This window comes from Rhododendron vialii, chromosome 7a (genome assembly GCF_030253575.1).
Source record: "Rhododendron vialii isolate Sample 1 chromosome 7a, ASM3025357v1".
Classification (NCBI taxonomy): domain Eukaryota; kingdom Viridiplantae; phylum Streptophyta; class Magnoliopsida; order Ericales; family Ericaceae; genus Rhododendron; species Rhododendron vialii.
In genome coordinates this window covers 11,446,656-11,461,836 of record NC_080563.1, presented here as the reverse complement: position 1 = coordinate 11,461,836, position 15,181 = coordinate 11,446,656, and the positions used below count along the sequence as shown (strand labels likewise).

Sequence of the window (15,181 nt, the reverse complement as noted above, 5' to 3'; positions counted from 1 at the left end):
GCAAGATGGACAAAGTAGGAGGTTGAACCCATGAAACTGAAAGATGGTGTCTGTCGGCAGATCCAAAAAGGATGTTGCAATTCCAAACAACTCACAGCCCAAACTTCCTTAGGTTGCACCAGGAACCGGGGTTTTGGAAAAAATAAAATTTCAGGAAAGGCATAATTATCCGAGTCATGGAGACCAGAGTATTCCCCGGCCATCCTTCATTCAGCGAAGGAGGAATGCCGCCACCACCTGCTAAATGGAAGGGGAAGTGTGAATTCAATGTGCAACTTGGAACAGCAAAATAACAGTGCACAGAAATTTAATCTTATAGCCGAGGCCAAGGGAGTAGAAACTGCGCCACCAATCAAGGACCTATGCCATGGGACCCACGCAGCAAGCACGGCTGCCTGTGAAGAATGTCACCACACTTGAAAATGTCAAGGGCACGGTGGTTGGTATGGTGCCCGGAGCTCACTAAGCGATTTACAAAATGTGCTTAGGACTAGATTGTCTGGATACTGAAATGTTAGCCGGATTTGATGCTGATATGATAACAGTGTTGATGTGAGCTCAATCTCATGACACCATTGCTGTAGGCTCTTCGCAGCGATTCAAAGAGGGATATTCATAAACTGTTCAGAAGGAAACTCTGGGCCTTCAAAAAAAGCACCATGTTTAAAAAGACCCCATGGATTCTAACCGTCAGAGCAAGCAACATTGACAGAAGTGTAGGAGACAATGCCAAGCTGGGAAATGCGGAAGAATTCAGATGGGGAATCCTTGTTCCAGCCCATATGTCTTCCCACCGAAAATTCTGTCTCTCATTTATGGGGCTCCGATTCTAACCGTCAGAGCAAGCAACATTGACAGAAGTGTAGGAGACAATGCCAAGCTGGGAAATGCGGAAGAATTCAGATGGGGAATCCTTGTTCCAGCCCATATGTCTTCCCACCGAAAATTCTGTCTCTCATTTATGGGGCTCCATCAGTAAACCAAACTCTGCAATGTCTGGTGAAGGGGAAAGATGGTGTTGTGGGATCGAGGCAGGCAATACCGAAAATTTTCGAAGGCCAGGAAGTCAAAACGCCGGCGGTGCGGCAATGATTCTAACGAACCCAGAAGTACCGATTCCTTCAGTATTGTGGCGGCAATGATTCTAGTGAATGCAGAAACAAATACCTTCAGTATTGTGGTGGGCGATCATGTTCTTACTGAGAATCGTGGCCTATATGAATTCAACGAGAACCTTTGGCAACAAGTATGGTCAAAGGAACTACAATTGGAGACCTACCACTTCAGTTGTTGCTTCCTTTTCCTCTAGAGGCCCCAACTCGGTAAGCCAAGGGATACTGGAACCAAATATTGTCGAACCAGGAGTGAGCATTTCTAATTGCATGGCCGTTGTCTTAAAACAACAATACAAAAGCAAACCTAACCAATATCCAACTTCCTTAATGATACATCATGTCGTGTCCTCAACTCAGTGGCATTGCAGCTTTGCTCAAAAGCTCCCAACCTAGCTAGTCACCAGCTGCCATTAATACGGCTGCAATGACTTCAGCTGATCTGTTAAATGTCCACTGCAAGCCTTTTCTAGATTTAGTGCAGCAAATGTCTTCACAATCACAGGTGACGCAGGACATGTGAACCCATTGAAGGCAAACAATCCAGGGTCAATGTGGACTGATCCTTCCTTTTCGCTGTATCCCAAACCGCAGTGCGGTTTGGGATATAACAAAAGGGAAGGATCAGTCCACATAGAGATATTAAGTGCTCAGAAGAATAAAGCATACTTTGGGTAGACCTTAGGCAGGCACCCCTCCGATGTAGAGCTTAATGAGCCTTCGTTTTCAGTACCACTGGGACCACCTCAGACATTCAACAGGACTGTGACAAAAGTTGGTGTGGCAAGGGCATCTTATTTTGTCAGAGTTCTAGCACTACAAGGAGTTGATGTCAGCGTCAAGCCTGAGAATTTTCACAAAAGTGAAACAGAAGCTAACATATTCAGTGACATTCACCCATAAGAGTGTCAAATCCAGTGAATTCCCCCTAAGGTATTTTGAGTGGCATCGGCTAGACACCTTGTTAGGAGTGTAATTGCAGTTAAGTTCAAGTGAGGAATAGAGGCATGAGACATCAAAGCTGAAAGGGAAAGAGTAACTTGGATCATAGTAGTTATTCAGAAATCTTTGCAATGACTGTGACCAACTGTCTATGCATATAATATTATGCCAAAGATGCGCACTGTACTACAGTAAGCATGCCAAATGTGGAACCTGCTTGAGACCTTGTGTGATCAAGCTTTTAATCATTGAAATTTTGCCTCATGTTTTATAGAAGTTCCTTATTGATTCTACCAGTTTGTGAACCACGAAACAGAAATCTCCTAGTACTTCTTTCTTCCAAGTTCAGTCATCACAAAATATAATGCTCCCTACGAACCAAAAGACTATAGAAGAGCAGAGCTCTCATTATGCCTTCTTACGCAGAATGAACCGAGAGTCACTTTATCACGAGGGACTATAAAAGCAAATCAACCATAGGAAAAATGATCTTTTCACATAACACAATGTTACTCTGGGAAGATATAACTTCTCAGGCCGTTACTTTGTGGCTGCTGAGTCTGCTGACCGTTTCTTTTAAATTTTCTTCTTTTGACCCATGCCAAGGCCACAGCTCCTACTGAAAAGCCAGAGAAAAAAAGAGAGCATTTTTACATGAAAAATAGAGCAGAAAGGAGTTCCTTCAAAATAGGATGAAAATGGATAGTTTGGACGAAGAAGACAAAGAAAAAGGAAACAAATCATTTGTAATGCATGTTGCTCAAAAAGCTTCACATAGAACAGGTGTATTAGAAAATTCCAATTAATCAATTCACAGCACATGAACTGCAACCAGAAAATGGAAACTTCTAACACCTTAATAGAGGTCATTTCTTTCTCAGTAAGCAATTCATAGAGAGTCACATTAGTATAGGGTCTTCACATATGCAACTGCTTGAGCAACTTCTTATCACATTGAGTAAATAACGATAATTTTGTAGAGAAAATATATGAATCTCATTCTCCAAAGCTCTGCCAATTGTCGAAAACACAGGCTCCAAGATATTCAGTCTCTTACCAAATAATTCTTACCAACACTACTTACAGCTTCAGACCACAAACTAATGTAAACATAGAGATTTGAATTCCTAGCCCATTGCCAAGATCCTGCACAAGCTTGGGGTGGACCCTTTACCGTATAGCTCCCAAAACTGACAGTTTTCCACAACAGTGACAAAACAAGTTGTACGATTATGCATCAACCAAAACCTGGAGGCGCATCGAGATCATCATCATCACTACCAGCACAAGATTGCCTACAATCCTCGCCTGCTGAAAAGCCAGGTGGGCCACCATTGTCATTGTCCGGCTTGATAACATCTTCTGGGTGGTCTGGCTCTTTGCTTTGCTTTTCAATGGTTCTCTTATCATGAGGAATAGGTAACTGTGGCTCCCCCTTTGGTTGTTCCGCATGATCGTTATGTTGATGATTGGACAAAGAAAAACCTGGTGGTTCTTTCGGCTCACATTCAGACATATCCTCCATTTCACGCAGAGAAGCTGTCTGAGACGTAGTATTGTCAGCTTGTTTCTGAACTGGCACCAAACTATTTACTGAGGATGATCCTCCCTTGTCATTCCCTCCAGGGTTCAATATTCTATTGTAAACTGACTGGACCGTTTCTGCAATTTCACTTTTCATTCCATCATGGGATCTAATTACTTCCCACAAACTGTCAGAAATTTGGCTCATTGCTCTGTCCCTACACTTACAAAATACAATAGAAAGAGTACAATAGAATTAAGATTACAGGACAGTAATCTATCTTAGTCGTGAGTGTTTGTTAAAGAAAGCCAAGTAATATTACAAGATGTCACGTTGGAGCCTGACATTTCTTCTGTTTGAGAAAAAGCACACTTACTCCTAGTATCCTAACTTAAAATGGTTGCTATAACTGACAAATATTAATTTCGGGGAAGATTGGAACACAAAAAGCACCACTGCATAGAAAAGACTACAAAGAACCCCACTATAAAAACATAGGTCTGCACACAAAAATAACTTACCCAACTTCTTGATGTATGGCATCAGAAAGTTGATGGAGTTTCATATTCTCAGCTCCTGGACGATTAAGGGCAGCTGATTGCTTCACCGTGGAGATAATGCCAATACGCAGCTCCTCCTGCCAGACATTGTCACAATAATTAAATGAGTAAAAAGTAAATGCAAGCAAACAAATATTCACCAATGGCCTACAGCAGCAACAAAAATTACGGAGTACATCAAATAATAGCTAATACAACTCCTATACCTACATATTGTGCCAAAGCTACAATATCAATTCCTCCAAACCAGTACCAACAAAATGTAGAAAACAACTACATATATGCTAGTAAACTGGTCAGTTTGATGTTCACAGAGCAAATCAGTTATAAGGGACATCCTCCAAGCTAAACAAATTGGACTAGAAAATTTCCGCTAATCGAATAACCTTAGACTGATATACTTTATTGGGGGAATCAGTTAGTAAAAAGAAAAAATAACTGAAACTTGACATATATGGATTACCATTGTCCATTGATAAGGCTAATAACATAGCAATCTGCATATGTCGATTCTCGACAATGTTCCGGTCTAAGGGTGGCTTTGGTTTTGACATCCGAGGTGCACGCAAGCTGGCCATGGCCCTGACATCAGGTTACAAAAAAAAGGTGGTTTCGTGAGTTGTACAAAAGGGATTAATCTGTATGCTTTAGATTCTTAAACTTTGTGGTATTATCATATATGACATTTATTTCAAGAAGAGAGTATCTTTTTCTAGTTGCCAACCATTATCTTCAGTGAGTTGATGATACAAAGCGATGAATACTCTTCGGAAAAGTCCTATAAGATGATTATAGGACCTTGCCTTCCCTTATAATCTGCTAACTTTTTACTTCTCAGTCCCTTTATCAGGAGAATTCCCCTTTGCTTTTTCTTTGAATCCGTTTGGAGAGCTCATAGAAGCTCACACCCAGTGGACAAGCTCACAAGCCACAATTACTCTGCTACAGCCAATTCAAACTAAGCCCCCTAAAGCCATTCTTTTTTTTTCCCAGACAAATCAAAATGCTTCTTATTTAAAAGAAACTAATCCAGAAAGCTATGCTCGCATTACAATTACTAAAAAACAACTAATTCCAAATATTCAAGGCCTCGAACTAAATAAGATCCAACTATGATGTTCAATAACAGAACATTGTCCATTACCAAACCAAACCGAGACTTGTGTCTCAATCAATTCGGGTCGGCTACATGAATCCTATTTTTCATATTAGGATTCATGTCATAAAGATCTAATAGGGTTCATGTCATAAAGATCTAATAGGGCTTTTAGGTGTTGACTTTTGAGTGTTAACTAACACACAACCCTCCTCCTTTACCCGGACCAAAAGATAAAAGACTCCTAACAGGCGGAGTTACAGAACATTATCCATTGCATCTCAGAATGTAATGACGAAACCCTAAGCAGAAAACTAGCAATGGAAATTGAATAAAGTAGATAAGATAGGACAGACTCACGTTATCCTTGATCTTGCGAATGATTTTGAGACGGAGCCGATCGAAATCGCCATCGTCCTTCAGCTTCGATATAACATCTTCTGAGCTGATTTTCTGACGAACACGACGACCGTTTTCCATTGTCAAGACCTAGAACTGGAAAGACATACGTATAGATCAGCGAATAGGTTGTGTATGTATCGAGGGGGTGCAGAGATTGCTGCCGCTTCTCTTTCCCCTGTCCGGAGTCTCACTCAGTCTCTCTCTCTCCCTACGGAGCGAGCTGAGAAACATATACATCGCTTCAAACTTGGGTTAACTTCACTTTGGTCCCCTAATGTTTTTTGAATTTCTAACTTTGCTCCAAGAGTATTTATTTGGTCTGTTTAGCCACTAATCATAGTGTTCTGAATATTTGTCACCCAAAAGGGCCAAAACATAACAAAGCACCACATATGAATGCTTTGATGGAAAAGAGAGAAGGAGCGTCGGAGGGATTTGGGTTGGTTGGTTGTGCTGTTCGGATTCAGGAATAAAGATGGTGTAGGTTTGTAATCTATTCTTTAGGAAGGTAATCAAATTATCTCTCAAAAACAAGGAAATCTTGTGTGACAAGTGAGGGTGGGTGGGTTACATCCTTGTGTATGTGAGGCTATAGTCTAATGGGTCATTTGCTGATGGATTATACTTTAAGAGAAAAAAATATATTGACAGATATGATACAATGACAGATATGAGGAATTAGTTATATATGATTTGTTTTGATATCGTATAAAAGAGAAAGAGAGATATTTGGTTTGTTTCGTAGTTTATATGAGTGGATAATGGACAAAAGTGGTGTTTTACTAACTTGCCCTCGATAAATAGTTTTAGGCCCAAACTAAATTTTCTCCTTAAATAAAATAAACAAGAGAAATGATGGGGAAAACCGTTTAAAGAAGGATAAATAATATTGGAGTGCTAACTTTCTTTTCCCATATACTTTGTCAGATCGTCCACCACCGCTAGCTTTGTTCATGTGTTTTGTTTAGAGGAGTTGAATTGTTTTAGGCAGGAGAGGGCAAATGGGTAAACAAGTGTACGGTGGGTGGGAAGGAGGCTCCTCTCCTTTATACAATTAGTCCGATTAAGTAATCCGCCTAATGTTTCACCTACCAAACACAAAACACAAATAAAAATGCTACTTGCACAACCGTTGTGTTGGTTGTGTGCATAATTTTGACCGTCCAGATGTATTTGGACGGTCTAGATTTTAAAAAAACTCTTCCAAGGAAAAGTTTAACTTTTATGGGGAATAGTTTGAGCGAATCCTGACCATTTATTATAGCAACGGACGGCTAGAGATCGGTTGTGTGTTGTATTTTACACAACCGTAACTCCAGTTCATTAGAAAACTTAATACTCTAAACTACTTATTTCTAAAATTGAAAAACTAAATATAGTACTATTGCATACACTTAAATCGATATTCTAAAAGTCGCTAGGCGCTAGTCGGACGGTCGGCCACCTTCGAGCGATTAATCGGTGCATATTAATTAGTAATCGGCAATTAATCGTTAGTCGGACCTAATCGAATAGGCCCCGCCAGCAATTAATTCCTTATTTTAGAACACGGAATTAAATTATACTTTTTAAAATATCCTTTTGCATTAGTTTTGAACATGGAATCTGTCTTCGTGCTTGAAAGTGCGTCGTTGCATACATCTGACCCATCTCAGATCAGACTCGGCCAGTCCAGGCTTGGCAGTGGTAGGAGCCCTCCTCATGCACTAAGTTGCCCTTTAGGTGTTTCACTAGTTGAATTATGCTCATACTTGTTTGAAGGCAAATGTCCTCTTATATATATATATATATATATATATATATATATATATATATATATATATATATATATAGGGCGGTTCCGAAGACCCTTAAAAAAATTCTCCAAATCTTAATCTCATAGTTCCCGATCAAATTTTGATAATCCGAGCCGCTCAATGTATTCAGAACGTGATTTTAAGGATGCTAGCGAGAAACTGGCAAAAAAACTAACCGGGAAGGGCTTGATTTGAGCAGTTTTTCATTAACCCGTTCAATAAAGTTCAATAAAAAATTGTTCTGATGAAGCCCTTCCTGGTCATTTTTTTTGCTGATTTTTCGCGAACACCCTTAAAATCACGTTCTGATTACATTGAGCGGCTCGGATCATTAAAATTCGATCGGAAACTTAGGGGGATATTTTAAGGGTCCCTGGAACCGGCCCTATATATATATATATATATATATATATATATAGTGTGTACATGTACGTGCACATAGAAATTAGAAACACATACTCCCTCCGTCTCACAAGTCACAATGTTGGTCCCTTGTGGGGATTCTAACTTTTTAAGGGGAAAGCATTGGATGCAAGTCTTCCTTGAAAATGACCTTTGATTTCCCCCTTAAATCCCATTAAGTAATTATTTAAGACGGTAAATTTTGTAAATAGATATACTTTTTTGGTTGACTTCTCAAAAGAACTAATATTTTGGGACATCTAAAAAGAGAATAGAGGACCAACAATATGGGACGGGGGAGTATATTTGTATCTACATCTCTAAGTGAGGGCATTGGAGAGAGAGAGAGAGAGAGAGAGAGTGTTTGGATTCTTTGGAAGCTTCTATAAATAATTCGAGAGAGAGAGAGAGTTTGGATTCTTTGGAAGCTTCTATAAATAATTCAGTTCTGTAACTTTGCGGATTATAGTAGGGAACTGCAGTTTATTAGAGTCCCTAAGATTTAATAATGAGATAATATTACAATGTTCATTGATAATTCATTTCTTTTGTACCTTAGTTGGTAAAATTTATTGTTTATTGACTTCACTGCACAATCAATTTTCTGTCAACTGTTTGTTACCAAAAGCACGTTTTCATAGCTTCTAAAGTAGAAGCCTAAATAGAGAGAGAGAGAGAGAGAGAGAGAGAGAGAGAGAGAGAGAGAGAGAGAGAGAGAGAGAGAGAGCTTATAGAAATAATTTAGTACTGGACTTCATGGGTTATGGGATGGAACTTTAGTGTAGGAGAGTCCCTAGGATTTAGTCATGATAGTATTACAATGTTCATTAATAAGTCATTTATTTGTACTGTTTAGTTGGCTGGAGTTCAAGATTTTCTTGTTTATTGACTTCACTGCACAATCAAAGTTCTGTCAACTTTTGGTTACCAAAAGAACGTTTTCATAGATTCTAAAGTAGAAGCCTAATTTATTGGACCAACGTCAATAATTTCTACATGAATTCTTCAGTTTAACCTTTGTCTCATTTAATCAGCTTGCTTATGCCGTCATACGGACACACCAACCTTCCTCTCTTTTTTTCACTCAACGAAAGTCTACTTTGTTAGTTGTAGTCATGTAAATAGTGAGGTTTGAACTTCTGACAAATGCATGAGGAGTATATGGTGACTACCACTCGCTACCACCCCGCTTACCCGACAGACCAACCTCGTATAAGTTTCCATGTCTCTATCAAGAATAAATATGCAACCTTGGCTAAAAGATCGCATTTATCTTTTAATTTTGTTTCCTTGGTAATTTTACAAAGATTTCAACTTCGCCAGCTATTCAATTTTTTAGGAGCCAATGATTTCAATGATTATCATCCGTACGATCTACTGAAATGATATTTTGGTCCGGTTCACACTTCAAACCTATTTTTTAAATGAGTACTGCTATTGGTACTGATGGTACCATAGAGAAAATGAACCGACGGCCACCGGATGGCCATCTCCGGCCACCGGACAGCCGATCCGAGCCGTCCAAAAATTTTAAAAAACAAAACCGAGTGGGCTTACGCGGGAATCAATAGTATCCGAGGTGTGTAGGGTACTTGATCTGAGAACCCCTTTTTCGTGTATATACACGTATATACATATATAAACGAAAAAGGAGTGCTCGGATTAAGTACCATACACACCTCGGATGCCGTTGATTTTCGCTTGAGCCCACTTGGTTTTATTTTTTAAAATTTTTGGACGGCACGGATCGGCCGTCCGGTGGCCGGAGACGGTCGTCCGGTGGGCGTCGGTGCATTTTCCCTACGGTACCATCGGTACCAATAGGATTTTCGTTTTTAAATGGAAAAATTTTGAAATGGCACCTGAACTTTGTATCAAATGTTACAGAGACACCTGAACTTAAATTTATTTCAATTAAACACATGTAATAACAAAATTCCCAAATTTAGACCCCCGCCGTTATACTCCGTCCCAAAAATTGCTGATATGACATCTCCAATCCGTTTAAGTTGCCCCATTGCACATGTTTCCAACAAGGGACGATGCATCCAAACGAAACCCATCATTAGAGGTATGCCGAGCAGAAAGAAGAATTGGGTTTGAGAAAAAAAACATGTGCAATTTTTGAGACGGAGTATAACAGTGGGGGTCTAAATTTAGGGATGTTGTTAGTATAGGTGTTTAATTGAAATAAACTTAAGCTCAGCTATCTAAATTTGGGAATTTTATTAGTACAAGTGTTTAATTGAAATAAACTTAAGTTTAGGTGTCTCTGAGACATTTGGTGCAAAGCTCATGTGTCATTTTGAAAATTTTCCTTTTTAAATCATCGCGACTATTTCTGGGCATCTCTTTTAATCTGAAAGGTTAAGGTATAGAACTTCCTTCTCAATATTATATTTTACCGACGTCTGCTTAATGATTTCCTAATCCTAAATTAATAGGTTGTCCCAAGCGTGGGGCAGAGACCGACGCAACACAATATTCGGCAAGTTCAGAGTCGAATTCACAGAAACAGTAATGTGTGGTGACTAAAAACCCGGATTCTACGAATTTAACAGGCTCTTAGGTAGCCACCCTTTGTCGATTGATTGGGATTTAATTAAGCTAAGAAATAACAAATTCTTTCCGAGAATTAAAAAGAAGGCACAGTCGTAGGGTTCATAGCACTCGCAACTAATCCAAATTAATCTGCTTCATTCAGTGTTCTTGAAACGTTCAACTTTAGTGAGTAAAAGATACCCCGAAAGATGCGAATCCTTATGGTCGTTGTTCACCCATGTGCAGCGAAGAATGGATTTTGGACCCCCATTCCCCCGTTCGCATGGACTCTGACGATATTCGAGTTCGTCTAACGAATGTTCTTTATTAACCTAAAATTGCTTTTTTTTTCTTTATTATTTGAAAGTAGGAGCAGTGTCTGAACTGGTCACGGCGTGGTAATCACCCCGCGACCCTAACCCTACCTATACGACTACTCACTAATTATTATGCATGAAAAAGAAGAAACCCTAATTTGAATCATACTTCTATTTCTTGAGATGGAAAAATAAATGAAAGATTTGAACTAAGCAAACACAAACAAATAACTTTAATTAAGAACAAAAATTGAAACGAGTTACCGAATACTTGAATACTTGAACAAATGTTAAAAACTTCAAAGGAAAAGCTCTAGAAAAAAAAACGAACATCTAAAAGCTGCTACAATAAAATATGAACCCTAAAAACGAAGTACGAAGGGGTATTTATACTAAAATTCTATTATTCGGAATTAAAGAAAAACGACGGAACAAATTTTCTCCGCTATGGCACTCGGTATCGATACAGACCATGGGTGTATCAATACCCATCTCTCTGTTCAGCTTCTGGATCACTCTTGCACCACTTTGTATCGATATAGGCATCAACAGTATCAATACCGCCTGCCTTAGTGGCCAACTCGAAAGCTTTGCATGGAATTTGGCCACCCGACGTTCCAATGATGTCACCCGACATTACATGCGTAGTGCCAGAGTTGGAGAAGAAGGAAGCATATTAATTCGATCCTTAAAGTTTCTTGTAAGAAACATGATCCTTGACTAGGATGCATATAGGTGGCAGTGCTATATTTGTGCCATAATCTGCACTGGGCACAGAAAATCCGCACTATGAAGTGTGGAACTCCCTGCATCTATCTCGGTCGAAGTTGGGGATGCAAGTTCTGCTGCTGTTTTTCTTTTGTTTGCAGATCTCTTCTATTGGTCATTATTCAAGTTGTTGTGGGGGTGCAGATCTTGGCCTAGTTTGAATTGGTTCAGCTCAGTCCTTTCAGCAGATGCTTCTTAAGGGAGCTTAGGTTCAGTTTGCTTTGGTGTTTTTGCGGCTGTTTTTGTAGCTGTTCCTGATGTTGTTGTTTGCTGTTATCTGCAGCTATTTGGGGTTGCTATCATGGCATCTTATGTGAGTTTTTGCTGCTGTTTTTAGCTGCAGTGTCTGTTGATTTTTGCTGCTGATTTCTGCTGCTGTTTTGTTGATAATTTGGTTGCCAGGTTCTCATAGTTTTGGCTTGTTCTTGGCAGACTGTTTTGGGCCTATTATGTTTATTTCGTTGGGTGGGTTGATAATTTATCAGCCTTTTCCCTTGGTTCTATTTTTCTCTTCCTTGTATATATCTTCTTTTTTCTTCCTTAATATATATTTTCTTTGCCAATAAAAAAACCCGCACTATGAAGGGAAAAAATATTTGAATGGACTCACCTGAGTAATGTGAGTCTTTATTTTTACAGTTCAAAATCATAGAAAGTGTTTTTTCAAACGGAGTCTATGTTTGTGTAGCATAGCTCAAACTACCTCACATGAGGCACTTCACTTGTTCCAGGCATGCATGAACTTTGTTGAGTGTACTGCATGCATGTTAAAGATCAGCACGAAAGCACTTGTCTTACAATCCGGGCTAACTTGCGTGCACCTCGACTTTTCCTTAGGGATCAATCCCACCGCCCATTTGCTGGAGTCCCAATTAAAGCAAGATCGAGGTCTTACAATCATAGACCTAGGTTGTTTCTTATCTCTGTGTCCTGTTATATGGTATGTGGTAGTTATTTTTTAGCAAATCATGTAGAAGGAAGACATAGTTGTCTTTGATATAGACAGTTGGCAATATATCTGTGCTCCACGAGTGTTAGTCCGTCTATTCCGATGTCTTCTAGTATACTCCAAATAATTGAAATCTTAACCTTTGAATATTTTATATATATGTATAAAGAGCTATCAGACTTAAATTTGAAATTCAATAAATCAGACCATGGGCCCATATTTTTATTATCAAAATCTCGCACCTAAATCTTGCTCCCTTGCAATAATGATGAGTGTAAGTAAACAATAAAAAGGTACACACATTTCTCCATATGCCAAGAAATGACATTAAAAATTCTACTAGGCTTTTTCTATTTTGAAGGTGGGGGGGCTTAGAAAAGTAGCACTCCACTATTTTATTTCTTACAAAGATCCTGTTGTTACTGTCAATTCTTTCATGTTTTCTCAACGTCCTTCTGGCAGAATCGTAAGATGTGTCCATCTCAACACACAGATGAGAGTTGTTCGCATGTGAATGTCATTTTAGTTATTGCAGCCCTCCAAATGTACAGGGTCTTAAATAAAGGAAACTTGTCATTCCTTTTATAATTATGTAGAAAAATCCAAAGATGTCCGAGGACTAGGGACGCTAGTCCCTTCAAAGATTTAAAATCTCTAAGTAAACATATCTAGACGTTTGTCCCTTCCTTTTAGAGAGAGAAGATAAGACAAGAGAGAGAAGCAAAAAGAGTGACTTCTGAGCTTTTTGGTATGGATTTTGTATCTTCAGCATTTCAGTGTGACCCAATTGATGAGCTGCTCGAGTTCTCTTCTATTCCCTGCCAACAACGCAGAATCCAGAAAGATCCACTCCAGGTCGTGTCTTCTTCGTGTAACAATGATGTTGCCGAAAAGCCTGATTATCACCCTTGGCAACAATCGTCTGTTGTGTTTGATGAAAGTGATGGTAAGCCTATGGACTACAAGAGGAAGAAGATCATACATAGAGAAGCTGAGAGGCAAAGACGGCAAGAAATCGCTGCCCTTTATAGGTCTCTACGGTCACTCCTGCCCGTTGAATATATCAAGGTTTATTAACTCTTTAATTTTATCCCGCTTGTTTGAAATCATCTTTTTGTATTACTTCCAACAGGAGTGCTAAGAACACGGAAATTTTTGGCACATAAAGTGAGGTGTGTGGTTCATATTCATCCTAGATGTGGCACACACCACAATGGACATGAATTACTTGTTAGTTGTTACAGCAGTGCAAAGAACACAGAAAATTTTGACAAACAAATTAAAGTGAGGTGTGTGGTTCGAGATTCATTCTAGATGTGACACACACCACAACAGAAGTGAATATGAGCCACACATATACTATATATCTACACTAAAGTCTCTATGTTCCAATACATTGGCAAGGTGCACACTTGGAACACGTGAATCTCGAGACATATTTGTGCGTATGCCAATTTATTGGTACAGAGGCTACGTACAAGATTACTTGGGGATCGATATTGGATCCATCCCGTCCTTTATTTGCAGTTGTGTCTAGGACTTGAAAGTGTTGATGGTTTCAGGGAAAGAGGTCAATGTCTGATCATGTGCTTGTGGCTGTGGATTATATAAGGCAATTGCAGAAGAGGGTTGAAGAGAAGGGACGGAAGAGAGATGAGCTAAAAAGCTCATTCGAACCAAGCATTGATATCAATGCCAAATCCCGATGCTTTCCAAGTTGTCTGAAGGAGAGTGTAACAGTTGAATCTTCTAGGGCAGGGTTTCAGATTACCATGAGCACCGCCATGAGTGGAGGGCTCTCTGTTTCGAAAGTGCTCGATGTACTCCTCCGAGAAGGGCTCCATGTTGTTAGCTGCAGTTCCATTAACGTAGAAGAAAGATTACATCACGTTATCGACTCCGAGGTACGGGTGGTCAGATTTCATTGAAGAACAGTGCTACATAAAGGCTTGAAAGTAACTGAGCTGTCACTGATTGGTCCGTGCATGAGTAGCCCCACAACATTAACCCATCAGTGCATGACAGCTCAGGCACTTTAATGAAAGCTGAAATTCGGCTTGACTATTGTTTTGCTTCTTTGATTGTTGGGTTCAAGAGCGAATTTTTCTGGTTTTATTATGTACTTGCTAATAGCACAATCCATGACTCCGTCTCATTGTGGTTTACACACAGGTTGGCGACGGGACTAGCATCAACCGATCTGAGCTCAGAACGAAATTGACAGAACTAATTGATGGTGCAATATTTGAGTAAGCTTTTACTTCTTCCTCGTTTTCGAGTAAAACGAACCTCGTGATAAAGCTTGAATTTTGTGTCCTCTTGGGTTCTCAGACCTTGGATCACATGCATGTTCACTTTTCGCCACTTTTGTATCTGTCCGTATTCTGATTAATTTATCTTCAATAAAGGGCACAACACAGATGTATACTTATAATGTTAAACTCTCTACAGACTTGTTTGAATGATATTCTGGGTTGGCTTCTGAGTATCCTGAATATACAAAGAGCATGAAGTAGTTGTATAGTAGTAGAAGTAGTAGTAGTAGTGGTATTTTTCACCAATCGGGCCCAGTTAGTAGACCGGAGGATAAATGCGTGAGTTGGTCCAGATACACCAAGTCAAAAAAAAGCAAAAAATAAGTTTTCATGGGCTGGCATGCATGACTAAAAAAGTACTCATATATAGCCCTGATATAGTCATTCACACTATACGGACGTAACGGACACCATCTCTCTCTATTGGTGGGACTCAAGTAATATAGTACTACTAGC

At 39.4% G+C, this 15,181-nt stretch overlaps 2 protein-coding genes across 3 annotated transcripts; one reads left to right on the top strand and one right to left on the bottom strand.

The window, feature by feature from the left end:
* Positions 1-2,893: 2,893 nt before the first annotated feature.
* Positions 2,894-5,866, bottom strand: LOC131331857 (uncharacterized). Of its 2 annotated transcripts, XM_058365798.1 has the most exons (4): positions 5,596-5,717; positions 4,603-4,721; positions 4,101-4,216; positions 2,894-3,796 (listed from the first exon to the last, which is right to left on the bottom strand). In XM_058365798.1, the coding sequence occupies exons 2-4, from the start codon at positions 4,603-4,605 to the stop codon at positions 3,292-3,294; spliced, it is 624 nt and encodes a 207-aa protein (XP_058221781.1). In that variant the 5' UTR covers positions 4,606-4,721; positions 5,596-5,717; the 3' UTR covers positions 2,894-3,291. The 2 variants fall into 2 exon arrangements, with proteins under 2 accessions (XP_058221781.1, XP_058221780.1); XM_058365797.1 differs by lacking the exon at positions 4,603-4,721 and having other exon boundaries at positions 5,596-5,866.
* Positions 5,867-12,937: 7,071 nt separating this feature from the next.
* On the top strand, positions 12,938-14,898 carry LOC131331855 (transcription factor bHLH120-like). The gene is made up of 3 exons (XM_058365795.1): positions 12,938-13,478; positions 13,973-14,314; positions 14,583-14,898. The coding sequence occupies exons 1-3, from the start codon at positions 13,161-13,163 to the stop codon at positions 14,661-14,663; spliced, it is 741 nt and encodes a 246-aa protein (XP_058221778.1). The 5' UTR covers positions 12,938-13,160; the 3' UTR covers positions 14,664-14,898.
* The last annotated feature ends 283 nt before the right edge of the window (positions 14,899-15,181 follow it).